At 47.7% G+C, this 16,769-nt stretch overlaps 1 protein-coding gene across 1 annotated transcript in view; it reads right to left on the reverse strand.

Annotated features, from left to right (window-relative positions):
- Nucleotides 1-2,171: 2,171 nt before the first annotated feature.
- ANKS1A (ankyrin repeat and sterile alpha motif domain containing 1A) overlaps nucleotides 2,172-16,769 on the reverse strand; it is a 244,726-nt gene continuing 230,128 nt past the window's right edge. Inside the window, 7 exon segments of the mRNA XM_078155409.1 lie at nucleotides 2,172-6,870; nucleotides 7,706-7,876; nucleotides 8,676-8,813; nucleotides 13,361-13,447; nucleotides 13,793-13,864; nucleotides 14,559-14,684; nucleotides 15,115-15,279. Of these exon segments, the coding sequence (XP_078011535.1) occupies nucleotides 6,751-6,870; nucleotides 7,706-7,876; nucleotides 8,676-8,813; nucleotides 13,361-13,447; nucleotides 13,793-13,864; nucleotides 14,559-14,684; nucleotides 15,115-15,279 (879 nt within the window). The 3' untranslated portion in view covers nucleotides 2,172-6,750.

The raw sequence follows: 16,769 nt of genomic DNA on the forward strand, positions 1-16,769 counted from the left end.
CACCGTAATCCAGAAGAAAAAGGAGCTGGTATAAGAGGTTTTACTTATCACATTGTTGTTGTTTAGTCATTTTTCAGTCATGTCTGACTCTGTGACCCCATCTGGGTTTTTTGTTTTGGGGTGGTTGTTTTTTTTTTTTGCTTTTTTGACAAAGATACTGGAGTGGTTTGCCACTTCTATCTCCAGCTCATTTTCCAGATGAGGAAACTGAGGCAGACAGGATTAAGTGACTTGCCCAGCGTCACACAACTAGTGTCTGAAGTCAAATCTGAACTCGAGTCTTTGAGCTCAGGCTCAGTTCTAGCCACTGCTCCACCAAACTGCCTTCTGAGCCATGTTGACTGGAAAAAAGGAAAAAGTAGTGGCCTAGAGTCCAGCATTTTTTAAACTGTAGGTCGTGACACCACATGGGGGAAAATCTGTATAACAGTAACAGGGTTCTGATGCACAATCAAAAATCGACTAAAAATCAAATGCGTAATGAATTGAGGTGGCTTTGGCAGGGCTTCCCCTGTGGTGCATCGTACAACTTCACTGCAGCCTTGGTTCCAAACACAAGATGTGTGTACTGTGCGTGCCGTGCACCCATGCAGCCATGAAATGCCACCGAAACTCGAGAAGGGGTCTCGAGTGGAAAGTTTGAAAAACCCTGGCCTAAGCCACAGCGGAATAACTAGAATTAAGATGAGTGAGGCCATTGTTCTGGGTCACTGACCCACGTGAGGGAAATTAGGAGCTGTCCTCCTGTCTCAACTTCCCCTACCCCTAAAAACTCTTTTCTCCTCCTTACTCATCCTACTTGTGTCTCTTTTCTGGGCTAGGAGGTTGTACTAGGTGAATCCCAGTCCCACTATGGTTTATTATGTGTGTGTTCCTAGGTGAGTCACTTAACCACACTGGACCTCAATTTCCTCATCTGTAAAATGAAGGCATTGGTCTAAGGCTTCTAAGATCCCTTTCCAGATTACTAAAGTCCAGTAAGACTCCAGACTTAGGGGTTGGAGCTCTAGAGGCTGAAAATTAGAAGGGGCTTTGGAAGCTAGCTAGCCCAATCTTCTGCCTCAAGGTGGAATTGCCTTTACATCCTCACACTGCTTAAACACTTCAGTGATAGGGCAGGCAGCTATTTCAAATAATAGCGTATCCCACCACTGGTCAGCTCTGATTATTAGAAAGGTCTTACACTGAGCTGAATCCAGTCTCCATATAATTGCTATGCATTCTTCCCTCTGGTGTGAACCCAAAATAAATCTCTTTCAAATGACAGTCCTTCTTTCAAATATTTGAAAGCAACAATTCTGTCCTCACTGAGCACCAGCAGCTGGGAGATACTTCCAAGTGCAGAAAATTCCCCCCATGCCCCAGACCCATCTCCCCATTCTTCATCGCCCACTTCAGGTCCTGCCTTTTCTTTGTCAGCCATCAAAGATGGCAAGCGACCACAGAGAACCTCCCTCTTTTTAATACCAATAGCACTTAGCATTTGTTCCAGTCTTTCTTTTGCTGCTTACCCTGTACTGCCTTGTGTGGTTCCTTTTTCATGTATGTAAGTCTTATCTCACATGTGGACTGCCTTTTTTTTTTGGGGGGGGGCAAGGCAATCAGAGTTAAGCGACTTGCCCAGGGTCACACAGTTAGTATTATGTGTCTGGGGCCGGATTTGAACTCAGGTCCTCCTGACTCCAGGGCTGGTGTTCTATCCACTGTACCACCTAGCTGCCCCTGGAGTGCCTTTTGATCCATCTGATATCCTACAATACCTAGCGCAGCATCTTGTATGGAGTAGGCATTCAGGTATTCCTCTGCTGACTGACACATCTAGGTATAAAGCAAAAGAGGTAGAAGGAAAAAAATGAGAGCGCCTAGGCTGATGATTTAATACAGGTGTTCAATATAGGAAATTATAAAGGAATAATGTGCAAACATCTATATACAAGGCACAGTCTCTATTACAAGGAACATCTGTTTACAAGCACCAAGATAGCACTTTGGCCTTAAAGTGTGGTAGATACAGGCAGCACAATTTTCAAACATTGCCATTGGTTTGAGCAAAACACACAGCAGACTTTTCAGAAATGACAAGGCCCCATTCCAGGTCCAACCAAGCCTTTTCCAATTCAATTCAAGACCTGAGAGAGTTTACCAATGTAGAAATGAAGCTGGAGTCAGGGTTCTAAGTCACTTCTCATTTATTCAGTCTGTTCTAAGTTGCACAGTTATGAAAATAACAAAACCAATGCTGGAAGCCCAGGAATATTTACAATCTCTCTGTGTAGTGAGGTCAGTCTATTTTGTTGCACAGATTGGTTATGTTTGGTACCACAAGGTGTTTATAATTCTGACAAAATTGGACAGATTAACAATTATATATACAGGAAAATAAAAAGGGAAACCATTCAAGTATCAAAATACAGAGACAAAGATTAAATAACATTTTTATTACAAATCAGTCCCATTGCCACACACCACAATTAGCAAAATCACCCTTTTGCAAACTGAATTTGACAGTCATTCTGCCAGTCTGGGCAGTATTAGATGAGCCTTCAAGCCCGACTAAACTCAGATTAACTTTCACAAACCACAGATGTGCTTGCTTTACTGTTCCAACCTGTCTCTGAGAAACTACCCCTGATCTTTAGTACTAGAGGGCCCACTAGGGGCCTGGAGAGTTGCGAATGTAGAGCCTTGTTAGGAAGAAGAATCCTATTGCCTAAGAACAGTTAGCAAGCACATGGGGAAATTCAAGCAGAGAGCTGGGAACTGATGACAGCTTAATGTAACTGAACCCATTCCAAGAAAGCTGCAGTTTCACACCTAAATGGGCTCCTTCACAGTTCAAAAAACACAGTGGATGTGTTCAACCATGCTACATGGACTGCACTGAGAACAGTATGATAGCCGTGGCTTTCCCACTCAAAGCCTGTTCTTAAAGTTGTAATATCCCTTTCTAGGGAAGGGAGAGTACCTGATCCCCATTTAAAAAAAAATCCAGTCACTTTCCTTTCTCCAATATCCAAAAATATACCAATCTAAAAACATAACTGAGAACCAGAGCTGACCAGCCAACTTCCCAATCTGAAAACACCCTGAATAAATAAAGAGGACATAGCAGCTTTAAGAAAAACAAAAACACCTAAGTGTGATTTTTAAAAATCTGAGAAATTCATCTTAGTGTCTACAAAGAATTTTCTTTTTGGACCTACCATCTTACCCACAGATACCTACTTGGAAAGGAAACAACCTTCCTTGAAAAAAAAGGAAGAAAGTGGAGCTCTGGAAGATGGAGAAATGCTGCTACTGGGCCCCACACATAAAGACCCAGTAGCGTGGCAGGAACAGCACAATTTTACTGAAGAAAACTTAATTTTTCTTGGGAAACTTTTTTGGAAAACAGAGGCTGAATACTGCACAAGGGCTAGGAGTCCTTCGCAGGCCCAGGAGAATCATGGTCCTTATTAGGACAGAGAAGCTAGAGCTAACCCCCTCTTCCCAGAGTAGCTCTGCTGGGGCCAGAATGACCAGGATTAACTGCTCCCAGGGTTGGGTGAAGAACCACAGTAGTCTATGATGGATAAACAGAGAGGAAGCCCACAAAGCCAAGCCTCAAATCAGCCCAAGGTACGAAACCACTGCCTGCAACTTCTGGCCAACCAGAGAGTTTGTGCATTTCTAAAAGGACCCTCCCTGCATACATATAAATATGTAATTCCAACTGACACCTTTCACTGGGAAAGAGCAGTGTTGCCAAAGCCTAGAATATTTGCACTTGGACAGGAATAAACCGCACCGTAAGAATACTAGGTTTGCTAAAGCACACATGGGAAGGCATGGTCCTCTTTGCTCCCTATCCCACAAGGGCTCGGCCTTTCCATCTCAAATGGAAGAAGTCCCTGTTTTAAATCCAGAAACAAAACTGAAGTTAAAGGGAGAAGCAAACTAGGGAGTTGTAAGAAACAGCAGTGCTCTAGTAAGCCAACCTGGTGCAGGATAAAGGGCACTGTCTGAATGATAAAAATCAAGTCGGCGACCAGGGGTGAGCAAGGGAACAAAACAGGCATAGTCACAACTCAGAGTCAACAATGAGACCGAACTGCAGAGACCTGTTTAGACAGACCTCCAGTCACTGGGCATCAGCCTCAGTTGGTCTCTCTGTTACTTCATGCCCCAAATGAAGCTTTTTTTTTTCTGTTTTTCCTGTGGAACTTAGAAAATATGGAGCTACGGGAGAGCTGGTGGGAACAAGAAGACCAAAACCCGTGGTCACTAACGAGGTGGAGTTGGGGGGCACTGAGGGGACCAAAGCTCTAGGAATCCACCAGAGGCAGCAACGTATGGAAACAACCATCATCTCTTCACATCTAAAATCCTAGCAATGGCTCCAGAGCTCCTGCTTTTCAGGTGTCTCCAGGGTTGGTTTTTTGTTTTTGTTTTTGTTTTTGTTTGTCTTCAAATGGTTTTGTTCTAAGGGGAGTTTGTGCACTTTAACAAAACACAGGAACTCAGCTGGGTCTGAACATCAGAATCCAAGCTATTTTCAGATCAGCCTGTTGATTCTGTTCTCTTATACTCACCTGTCTCCCATAAGCAACTGCTTTCCTTTCAAACCTGCTATGCTAGTCCAAGGTCTCATTCTGAGGAAGGAAGGCCTAGATGGATTGATTGTCCTTTTGGCCAGTTCTAGTTTCTCAAAGATCTTCATCCCCATGACTTTCTGGATGAAGACTGGCAATCTTCCCTATGGGCCCAAGCTATTGGCAGTCATTTTTTTCTATTAAAAAAAAAAGTGTTTCTGGACAAGCTAAAAAACCCAGAGTCACTTCTTGGCCCCGTGGAATCCCAATCTCATCTGCCAGAGAGAGACCCCGAGTTGCTGCTCTCCAGCCAGGGGCAGGGAGGGATGGGGGGAGGATCTATTTTCGAGGCCTGGTTGTGGAAAGCCTGTGCTGAACAGCAGGAAGGCGATCCCGAAAGCAGAGGCTGAGCCTGGATCTTCAGGATGGCAGGTGAGGCAGTGGTGGCAGCAGTCTGTGCCCCCAGGACTATTTTTCCGCAGCAGTGTGGTTTCCCAGTGGCTCAGCTTGGCAGAAGCAAACAGAATGGGGAGGGGAAAGGGTTAACCAAAGGCAAATTGCACAGAGAGGAGGACTGAAGTCGAAGGGGAAGGTGCCTCACAGAATCCCCAGGGCTCCCTGGGCTGCCTGATAAGAGGGAAAGCCCAGCAGAGCTCAGGTACAGGGAATCTGCTCTTAAAAGGCACAAGAACCAGGCAGGCAGGGAGGCCTACCCTGGTGATATTAACTTACAGTAAAACTCCCTAAAACTGCTGTATCCCACTGGACCGTATTACATTTGAACCATTTCCTAATGAAATTGCTTCCTTCCCATATGCTGTCAACTAAGCTAACTTCCCCACACCAGAGTGGATTCTGCTTGTCTACAGCCCCATCTCCTTTCTCATCTCAGTTCTTAAAGGTTTTGAAGGTTCTTGAACTCATAGGAAATGACAGTGTCCAGCCTTCTATCATCTACCACACTACAGGCCTTGGAAGAAGGAGGTCAAAGCAGGCCGATGCTTAATCTTTGAATTCTCACATTATGGAGAAGGAAGCAGACTTCAGAATGCCTTGGGAAATGATAGCAGTTACCATAGAAAGCTCGGGTACCAGCCCCTAGCTTATGGCAGCCCCTTTCTCAGACAGTATGACTATGCACCATATGGGAAGAGGACAGGCCTCACTCCTCACTCCTGCAAGAAGGGAGCCTTCCATTCAGTGACCTGGACTTTGGAACCCGAGGCTGGTGCTGCCCAACCTTCTGGGACTCTAATAAATATGGGACTGACAGGGATGATGGACCACACAGATAGAGCCTCCATTCTATTTGTTATAAACTATATGAGGCAAGGAACCTGTTTGCTGGAGTAAGCCACAAGACCTTCTAAATGATAACTATCAAATCCCTAACACTCCGGTCACCCCTGAGGTCAACCCTTCAAAAGCTCCTCCTGAGAGTCAGCTACAGATGTGAAGAATTGGCATGCAGCCTGGACACACAGAGAATGCAATTCTGACCAGTCCAAACCACCAAACAGTATTAATGCCTTTCCATCTCCTGCCTCTGGCCATCTGCAGTGGCTCAGTCCTCTCAATACCGAACCATGGAAGCCATGGGTAGGCTGTCAGCTGACAAAGAGTCCAGCACCGTACATCAGAGAGGTGATGGGGTAGAGCTGGCAGGCAGGACTTGAGTTTAGAATGGGGAGTAGGTTTCCTGGCACACCGGGTGGTCACAGTGGTTAGTGTTGAGAAAGGTGAGTTAGTTAGTTCTTGGCAATAGTCCCCAGCCATGGCTCAGATGGAAGGATGGGCCAGAGCAGATCACGTGTCCTGCGCCTGAGCCCAGGGTGACATTACCATCACTGAGTTGGCTTTAAGGCCAATCCCCCAGGGATCTGTAGTGCCCATCCATTCAGAGGCCCCCTTCAGCCCTCTTGGTGCCCACCTCGAAGGCACCTCCCCCCCTCCACTGCACCGTCCCCGGCCAAAGAGAGGAGAATTCACAGTGTTTGGTGGTATAAGGTACAAGAGTTGTTAGCGTACAGCGTCTCAGTGCTGCTGCCAGGGAGGAGAGCAGGCCCCTGGGAGGGTGGGGGGCTCACCATCAGCAGCTGGAAGGAGAGAGCTGAAAACAGCAGACAGATCAGATGGTAAAGGCACAGTGAGACTAGTGGAGGCAGGGGCTGGGTTGGTTTTAGAAGATAGTGGTCTCATACTTAGTGCTGAGGCTCCTTTTGGAATCCGGTTTTGGGTCCACTACCCAGGAGACGCTGCCATGAGACTGGGTATCTTGGTCCATGTCAGACGATTCCAACTGGAGAACAAGAGGAGGAAAGGCAAAGCATCAGAGCAATTGCATGCCAAGGCCAGGGCTGAAGGGAGTCCAGGATAAGCCTCAGATCACCTCCCCTGGGCCATGCTGGTGACCTCATCACCTGAATCGGGGAAGGCCTGAGAGTCAGAAGGGAGATCCAAGAGGGAAACTCTCCCTCCTTTTGGGGGCGTGATGGGGAGGCAGTGCAGAAAGCCCTGCTAGAACAGCTCATTGCTAGCAGGGGACCTGGCGTGGACCCTCAGCCAAAAGTGCACCCCACCCATCTAGACTGGAGCTGCCTGACCTGGAAGCCGGGGGACGTTCCCTGAGAACAGTGGCAACGAAGGAGCGGTGAACACTTAGCAAAGCGAACGACAAAGGCTGCACCACAGACAGGCGATAACAGGCTCCAGGAGGAGGGGAAAAGAGACACAAGATGGCAAGAAATGTAAAGACCTTGACTCCGGGACTAACGGCCGGCAGCGGTAGGTAAGAAGGACGGTGGGTAGTGCAGGTGTGACAGTAACAACAGCGGTTATCAGGTGGCAGCGGCCCCTGGGGAGGTGGAGGCAAAGCAGATACAGACAGGAGGCAACATTAACGATGGGGGGGAGCGGGGAGAGGTTTCTCTGCTGATCCTGCCCAACACTGCAGCTGACAGACTGCCCGAGCCACTGCTGGACAAGGGGACGCTGGCCCTCTCGGGGCGAGGACATCTGTCCCCTTAAGACGGTAGTTTCTACTGAGGACCAGGTGAACAGGGTGGTGCACGGAAAGGACCCCCCTTCCGGAGTCAGACAGGGGCTAGGGAACCCAGGAACCAGGCCATACATACTGCAGATTTCCTCATGCCAACTCGAGGCTTAGGCACCGGTTTGGAAGCTTTTGTTTCTATCATCTCAGCTGCTGATGCCCCACCTGGCTTGGCTTTCTGAGCCTGCAGGGCCAGCTGATAGGCCACCTCGAAGGCCTGTCCCAGGGTCAGGATGATCTCATAGGTCAGGTTCTGGGAGGCAACCAAGCATAACAAACACGTGAACGCTTTGGAATGGAAAAGTTTTCCATGCAGGGAGCATCTAGATGCTAAGGATCAGGGCAGAGAAGGTTTAGGAAACCTGGATGTCCTTAGTGGCTTCCCAATTCCAGAAATCTCTGGGTCTCCTAGGAGTCACAAGGCTTTTGAGAAGGTGGAATAGCCACAGTCCCTCAGCACAGACAGAACGAAGAGCTCAGGATTCAGGACAGAGGCAGCTCTTCAGAGTTCCTGGCATGAGCAGGCCCCTACTACTGGGTACCAGGACCTTGGGGGAAGCCATGTGGTCCAGCTCTCCCTGGTTTAACTCATTCCCCCCATTTTTCTCCCTTCCCTGGGCACGGTCAATTTTGCAAGGCATTACGTTTCATTCCTAATTAAATGTCACTAGAACCAAGGAGAGCACCAGAGATCAGAAGAGTATCCTGGAGCACAGAAATGGATCTGTTGGTAGATAACAGGGAATCTGCTGCTGAGGACAAAGGTCTGGCTTGAGCTTTGGTCACGTCCAGCTGGACATGGTGCCCCAAAGGCACCCGGGGGTAAAGAAGAGAGGGCCTGGAGACCTGGTTCTTCTCCAGCTGTGCACCATTGCTTTGCTGTACGACTAGACAAATGATGGCGCTCTTCTGTGCATGAAACAAAGGGGCCAGAGAGATGAGCTCCAAGTTCTCCCTTAGCTCTAAACTTTTCAGATTCTATGATGCTAAGGCAAGCTCCCCACCGGACGCCCCGGCCAAGGAGCCCCGGCCCCTCCGCCCCCCCTACTTACCACATCTACAGTGCTGAACACGTGGCAGTAGTGGCGGCTAGTCTGCAGGTCCTTGGTGATGTAGGCAAAGGTGCAGAGGTCCTCGGGGTCCTGGGCTGCGCAGGAGATGTTCCGAATCTCATGTTCTGCAATGATGTTCTGTCAAGAAGGAAGCGACAAGTCCGGCTGAGTTGCCTGCTGCCTTTCCTCAGGAACCCTGACCTCCCCCTGGGGCAGAGGGGAATTGGGTTTTCCCTCCTCACCACCACCTTTCTTTGTCTACCCCTCACCAGAACCTCTCCTCCTAGACCACACCTGCCCTTTTCCACGGTATCGTTGGCACCCTCAACAGGGACGGGATGGGTGCCAAAGTTTAAAAGGGCACTTCTGTCTCAGTCACGGGGCCTGAGGACATGAGATCTTAATTTACTCACACAGACACACACCCTTAGGGAGGGAAAGTAGGCTGAGCCGTGACGGATCAAGAAAGCGGCAGAAGGGTTCCTGTGCCTTTAAACGAGGATCCCACATGGGGAGATGGAACTGTTTGCTTGTCTCTGATGGGAGAAAAGACCTCTGACTCTGCCATCCTGGGGCTGGGGCAGGGAAGCTCCAAAGGGCTCATGAGGCTGATCCTGCTTGGGCCTAATGGCCTCCCCGATACCCTGGCCTGAGTGGACTGGCCTGGGAAGCTGTCCCATCTCTTCCCTCCTCACTACAATTAGCCTCACAACCTTCTTCAGCCCAGTCTTCTCAGCTCCAAGACAGGACACGAAGGAGTAGATCAAGAATAAAGGAACAAGATGTATTGTCACGAAGCAGCAAGGGGCAAGGAGTGTGTGCGCTGGCACACACATCTCCCTCAACACAAAGATGTTCTTTCCTCTAGCAATGGAAAAGTGGAAATAGTGAAGTACTGGGAGTCCAAACCTTAGTCCAACTCCCACTGCTCACTTGCTGACTGGGACAAGGCACATTACTTCTCCTTTTGGACTTCAGTTTCCTTTATACAATAAGAGGATGGACTGGGTGAATTCTGGGCCCCTTCTAGTTTGACCCTCTAGGATTCCATGAATTTATTACATGGTTTATTATATATGGTTTATTCCCCCTTACCAGCCAAATATCCTGATTCACACAAGAAGTCTGAGACCTACATACCTGTCTAAAGGACTTCTAGAGAAAATCAGAGTAGCTATCTGCAACTGCACATCTTTCACTAAGGAAATCAAATTAGATTATGTATCTACTAGGAAAGGAAAACAAATCAAAGCTTCGCTTGTAGGGGTAAATCTTGGCAATTTAATAACACACAACCTCAGGGACTGTTTAGATAGCATTTTAGATTCAGAGCCAAATGGGTCCTGAGAAAGCCAGGATTCAAACTCAGGTCTTCTGACTTCAAATCTAGCATTCTTTCCACTTTACTACTTCTCTGGCAACAGAAGGCAAACTGATGGTTTGGAACTGTGTTCTCTTAGAAGATCTAGGCCTGGCAACGGTGCTCAGATGAGAGAAATGTCTGGAAAACCCAGAACCTCTTCCCGAGGGCCTCCCCACATAACCCCCCCAAGGATTCAGGGAGGGCTTTTATTGGGAGAAGAGCTAACAGGCTCTAGGCTTTCTGGACTGGTCACCTGTGACATCTGAGTATGAATTTCACCTGAAGTCCTCGCCTCTTGCTGATTTAGGGGAACCCGGACCACTAGGGATGGGTCTTTTTGCTTTTGCCTTGGGGATCTCACTCTAATAACAGCAGCCCCTCAAACCCTTTTCCTCTGGATAGAACTTTCACAGACGTGCTTAGTCCCTCTGTCCACTAAAGAGCCACAGAGAAGAGAGGGGATTCCAAAAGGAAATCAGGAACCTCAGGCAGCAGCATGTTCTTCCCCCGTCCTAGCCACAGGCTGCTCCCTAACCTTTGGGCAGACTTTAGTTGCTATGTTTATTTATTTTGGGGTTCACTGCAGAAGTGATGTCATTGCTATCACCCCACCAAGGCCATTTATTCATTGCACAAGTATTCACTGAGCGTCTGCTGGATGCCTGGCATGCTGCTAGTTACCCTGGGTGGGGGTGGGAAGGAAAGACTGAATCTCAAAGTCATAAGCAAAATGGAATATAAAAGCTACCAGCTAACAAGCTACCAGCTATACAATCAAGATTAATCGTCTAGGTTCCAATTGGCTAGACTAGTCTAGGAACATTACAGAAACAAAGCTAATCTAATAATTTTGCAATTGTTTGGTTCTCTGTAAATTGTAACACCCTCATCTTATTCTGGAGTCCCTGAGGTTGTGTGTTATTAAATTGCCAAGATTTACCCCTACAAGCGAAGCTTTGATTTGTTTTCCTTTCCTAGTAGATACATAATCTAATTTGATTTCCTTAGTGAAAGATGTGCAGTTGCAGATAGCTACTCTGATTTTCTCTAGAAGTCCTTTAGACAGGTATGTAGGTCTCAGACTTCTTGTGCGAATCAGGATATTTGGCTGGTAAGGGGGAATAAACCATATCAGTCAATAATCCTCTAAGTAATTGCTTACTAAATTAATATGTTTCCAATAGAACTGGTCCCCTCCAATACAATGTGAAATGACTACATTTGTTTTGACATATTCTGTTGTGTAGAGAGAGGTTATTGGAAATTACAGTAAACTAAAAAAAAAGGGGCATCAATTAAAAAATGGCACAAATGATACAGCTATTGAGAGGCAATAAAAGGCAGGACAGGGCAAGTGACTAAATGAGCTTGGTGACAGTAAGTGCTAGAGGAGTTCAGAAGAGGAGGGCCCTGGGAGCTACAGGAGTCAAGGAGAAGCCTTAAAGTAAGCTCTAAGTAGGCAGAGCAGAAGGATGAGGACATTTCAAGCAGGGGCCAAGAGGAAGCATGACATGGGGATATGATGCTGGACTTGCAGTCAGGAAATCCTTTTGTTCAAATGGCAACTTTGATGCTGAATAAGCAGTTGGGACTTCTGGCAAATCATGTCACTTTCCCAGGCCTTGGTTCCCTTTTCTATAAAATGAGGAACGAAGCTGTGGGACCTGCCTCAGAGGGCTGGCCTGAAGCTTCAATGAGATGATGGAAAGTCCTCTGCAAACATTAAAGTGCTAGGTGGGTTATTTTCTTTCTTTCTTTCTTTCTTTTTTTTAAGGCAATTGGGGTTAAGTGACTTGCCCAGGGTCACACAGTTAGTAAGTGTCAAGTATCTGGTCCGAGGCCGGACTTGAACTCAGGTCCTCCTGACTTCAGGGCTGGTGCTCTATCTACTGGGCCACCTAGCTGCCCCCTAGGTGGGGAAGTAATTTCTACTTCTCCAGCGTTCTAAGGATTACTGAGGACTTGCTTCCCTCACAGCAGCCCTGGGAAGCAGTGCAAGGATCGTCACCCCCATTTTACAGATGAGACAACAGGGCACAGAGGTCAGTGATTGGCTTTGGGTCATGTAGCTATCAAGCTGCAGAGCTGGGTTTCAGCTTGTGCTTCTTGACTCCAAGACTAGTCATCTCCTGGAATCTCTCCTCTTCTCTTTCTTCTTTTCTTCTCTCTCCTCTCTTCTCTTTCTTCCTTCTCCTTTCCTTTTCTTTCCCCTCTCCTCTCCTCTCCTCTCTTTTTCCTTCCCCTCTCCTCTCCTCTGTGTATTCCAAAGACAGGAAAGAGACTGAAGTGGAGGTGGGCAAGAAGGCTGGAAGGTAGACTAAGGAATATGGAAGGGACTGCAAGCAAGTTGACAACTCTTAAGTTTTATCCTGTAGACAATGGGGAGCTACTGAAGGTTTCTGAAGAAAGGAGTTCTATGGTGAAAGTGGTACCCCAGGAAGATTAGTCTAGCTCTTTTTGGCCCTTGGAACCTTTACAAGATGTCTCCAATGTATCCTTCCAAACTTTTGCACATTACTCTCCTTAACACGCACTTCATTCCAAACAAAGTAGCATATTGGCTGGGGCTCTTCACCTCTGCCTTACAGAACTGCTCCATCTCAAGGTCTGCTTCAGTGCCACCTCCTAGAGGGGGCTCCTCTAAGTCCTCCCTATACCAAAGTCACTTTGTATATAGAATGTAAGGTCCTTGAGGGAATGACATTTTCATTTCTGTCTCTGTCCCTCCAGTAGGTAGCATACAGTGCTTGGCACACAGAAGATGCCTAATAAATGCTGGTTAAATTGAACTAAATAGTAACAGTGCCTATAATAGACTGGATCTGGGAAGGACAAGTCAAGGAACCCCCACCCAGGAGGCTGCTTGAAGTCCTCAGGTGAGGGAAACGGAGCAAGAAGTCGATGCTGGGGGCAGACGAGGTGTGGGAGGACTTCATATTTAGTTGGATGTTGGTAATGAAAGGTAACTTGTCGGATCTCTTCCTCTCAGTGGATAGGAAAGAGAGAATAGGAGCAAGACATTACTTACATCATTGGGCATAGTCACTAGAGCAGTTGTTTCTGTTTAAATGCTTGTTTGTTTCATACCAGGAAAGGTTTAGTTCTTGGGAAGGTGGCTAGAGATCCAGAAGTGACTGATGTAAAAGCCAAAGTTATCACAAAGGAATCCTTGAAGGAGGGTAATGTAGCCATTTCTCAAGCACTAAACTCCTGTGGGTGGATGAGCAGTTTTGTTGCGGGGAGAGGGGGTCGTCTAGGAGGATTTAGATTCCCCAACCCAGCAGTGATCAACACCTCCCAGAAGCCCTCACACGAAACTTACCTTGTTGGAAGCATCAATGAATTTAACCCCTTTGTAGGTGATGGAAAGAATTATGGTTGGGATCTTCTTCATCTGCTCAGTTGATTTCTGTAGGAAACAGGTAAATAAATCTCTGTGAACTCCCCTCTTTGGGGACGCGCCCAGAATAGCACAGGCTTCTGACTTTTCCTCAGTCTCCAATACCCAGAAGGAAGGGGGAGTTCAGCACTGGAAGGGCCCTGGAGCAGGCAGAGCAGCTGCCCCCATACTTTGCTGGCCGAGGCCTCAGGGCTGTCTCTAATGCTTCTGCTGAGGGCAGCTGGGGCAGTGGTGCAAGTTATTTCTCCCTGTGACCATTTGTTCCTGGCTAGCACAAACCTGTCCTTTCAGCACACTTGCAACAAACACGCTCTTCCTGCTATTTTTTGTCCAGGCAAAAAACTATCAACCTACCCGCATCTTGGCACAGGCATCCTGTGTAGACTCTGTCCCACGAAGATCTTTAATCAGCATAGAGCCCAAATACTGTGAAGATGATGATGATGACAGGGACAGAGATTAGTCTGGGGCCTTGAGGGGGGGTACAAAGTCAGACCCATCTTTCCCAGGTTGATGATTCCTTTGTAGGGCCTAGAGGTCCTGGCCTTCATTTTCATCACTTGTCCAACCTAAGGCTACCTCACAAATAACCCAGGCTAGACCTGAACTCCAAAAGTCATTATCTTGGGGTACTCAGCCATATTTATGTGGTTATCTCCTCAATTTCACCCTCCCCATCCTATTTCTTTCCAGTGAAAAGCCCCTTCACTCAGCCCTCCTATTCAGCCTGCCATAAGCATCTCTGACCTTTCAGGCAACTAATTTAGCCTGGTTGAGATTGACACGGGTCAGCAAGCTGGCCAGAGACAAGGGAGTTAGGGCTCTCACAAGAGCTAGAGGAGACTCGGCCAATGTTTTCCTCTATCCTTGTAGGCAGCGCTCTGACCACATTCTCTTCTGCTCCCTCACACTTCATCTCTGATCATGCTCTCCCTTTCATCTTCACAGACAGCTCTTACCTATCATTCTCCCTACTCTGCCCTTTGCACAGGGAGCCATGGAAGGCATAGAGACCACAGAAGAGAAGGGGCCAGATCCACAACTTGCCACTCCTCCAAACAGTCACTCTTATGGCTGCCCCCAGGTATGTGTCTGAAGGAAGGCAGGGAACACCACTCACATTGGCTTCATAACCACAAGATTCAAAGATGAGCTTCTCCGGTTGGTGCTGCCAGCTCTGCACAGGGGCATAAGGAGCAGCCAGGCTGGGGGGCCGAAGGGTCAGTTTGGCCTCCCGGGGATCCTCCTGCCGAGACAGTTACTCAGTTGAAGGGAGGTTTCTCCCTGTTCCTGCTCAAGGTCCAGTAATACCCATCAAACCTGTTCATTGTGAGCCCTTCCCGCAGTCCTTCCCTCCTCTCCACCCGACATTTGAACACATCTTCAATCTCAGAGGAAATGGTTATGAGGAGGGTTTCTTGAGATAGAAATTAATGCCCCAGTCCACACTTCCCATCCCAACAGTGCCACGTGGACCTCTGCCACTAAGGCAACTGTTTTCTAAGGAAGTCTGAACAGGTTGAGGGGTTGGGTCTGTGAGAGTGACACAGACATGTCACTGTGCTGCTCTGAGAATCCCCCTACATGCTCTTCCTGATACATTTTGTCCAAGCAAAAAGCAGGACCTGAGTTGGGGAGAGGAAGGAAAAAGGTTCACAGGGACCCCGGACCCTGACCTGTGTCTTAAAGCGCTCGGCTCTGCCGTGGGCAGCTGGGTCGTGACAGCTGTCATATCGCCTTTTGCCTGTGTCCCCCAAGGGCAGCAGCAGGTCTGATGACCTCCCAGTACAAGAATCATTTTGGCTCAGGGGAGAGGATGTTTGGGAAAGCAGATCTTGGCACTGTAAGGGGAAAGGAAGAGAAGGTTTCTGGCCTTTCTGTCTCAGTGAGAAACATGGATGCAAAGTACTGGGCAGGGAGAATTAGGCAATACAGTGAAAGGGACTTGTTGGAAGCTAATGTTTCTGGCTTGCAGACTGTGGAGTGGAGGAGTAGTGAGGGCTAGGCAAGCTTTGGCTTCTTCACAGAATAGCCAAGTGCTCCTCAAGGAAACAGAAGAGGGGCCCTATTGAGCAGGTTAAGGTCCTTGTAGGCTGCAAAGATTTAACTGCATCCATCTGTTTTAGACAACCAGCATCCCAGGCTTATAGAGAGCAGGCCTTCAGAGCATAAACAGCACTGGCGTGCTTGCCTCAGCACTCTGAAGCCCAAACTGAGAGCCTCTTTGGGTTCTCCACTGGCCTTCCCTCCCTGAGACCAACCCCAGGCATGTGAATCCTAAGGAATCTTTAGCTTTGGAAACCCAGCATCTGTTTGTAGTTCACTAGATTCCAGAGAGGCGTGACAGAGAAGAAGTGGCAGAGGGATGAGCATTCCAACATACCCTCTCCTCCTACTCATGTCACCAGTGTCTGCTTACTCCTGGTTCTGTGGTCTGTCTTCTCTGCTCAGGCTTCTTAGAGCCAGCTTGGAGATCTACCAACCCATCCTTTTTTCCCTCTTCCAGCTTTCCTATCAAAATCTACCTAATCCCATAGATCAGGAACCTTCCCCTATTAATGTTTCTTCCCTCCACTTCTGAAGCACTAAGCACACACACGTGGAGGCCCAGAGGCAGGAAGATGACCTACCCGGCCATACTCATCTTCCCCCTGTGTAATAAGAGAGGGAAATATCTCCACTTAGGGCTTCTCAACTGAGGTACTTGTGGCAAGGAAGGCAATAAGAGGCAACTGAAGAGCAGATTCCTCCTAGGCCTTTGTCCTTAAGCTATCGGAAATGACAAAATAACAGCCTGGGGCACAAGAGGCACAGAACTGTCAGCTCAAAGCAGGTTGGGGGGGCGGGGGTGGGGAGAGGTTGGACATTCAAAGCCCTTCCTAGAAACCTCACACCATAACGATCTAGCCCAAACCTGAGGAACTCTCCAGCTTGTGGCTCCACGGCTACAGACTTCTATACTGGGAAGGGCCTGACCACTCTACCCTGCTGAGATCTGAAATTCAAGCCAGTGGCCAATGGCAAAGATGTCCCTAGCAGGGGATGCCTTGGTGATGCTTTCCTTTCCTCTCTCCATAAATGTGAGAATAATTTTGATACTCCTAATCAATTTAATCAGTATTTACTCAGTTCACTGTGAGTTAATGGGTGTCAGTGATTGTTTTAGTAAGCTAAGAAAAATAGAATCAAAGTTTGATTTGGTTAGTTAAAACAGGAGTTATGTAAGTTAGGATTAATTAACCCTCCATGCACTGACGATTAGATTGCTTTTAATTGATTTATACTGTATTAAGCCTGTTATAAAGATTCATATTAACTTGCTAAATATTAA

This window comes from Phascolarctos cinereus, unplaced genomic scaffold (genome assembly GCF_003287225.1).
Source record: "Phascolarctos cinereus isolate Bilbo 61053 unplaced genomic scaffold, phaCin_HiC Scaffold_5;HRSCAF=322, whole genome shotgun sequence".
NCBI lineage: Eukaryota > Metazoa > Chordata > Mammalia > Diprotodontia > Phascolarctidae > Phascolarctos > Phascolarctos cinereus.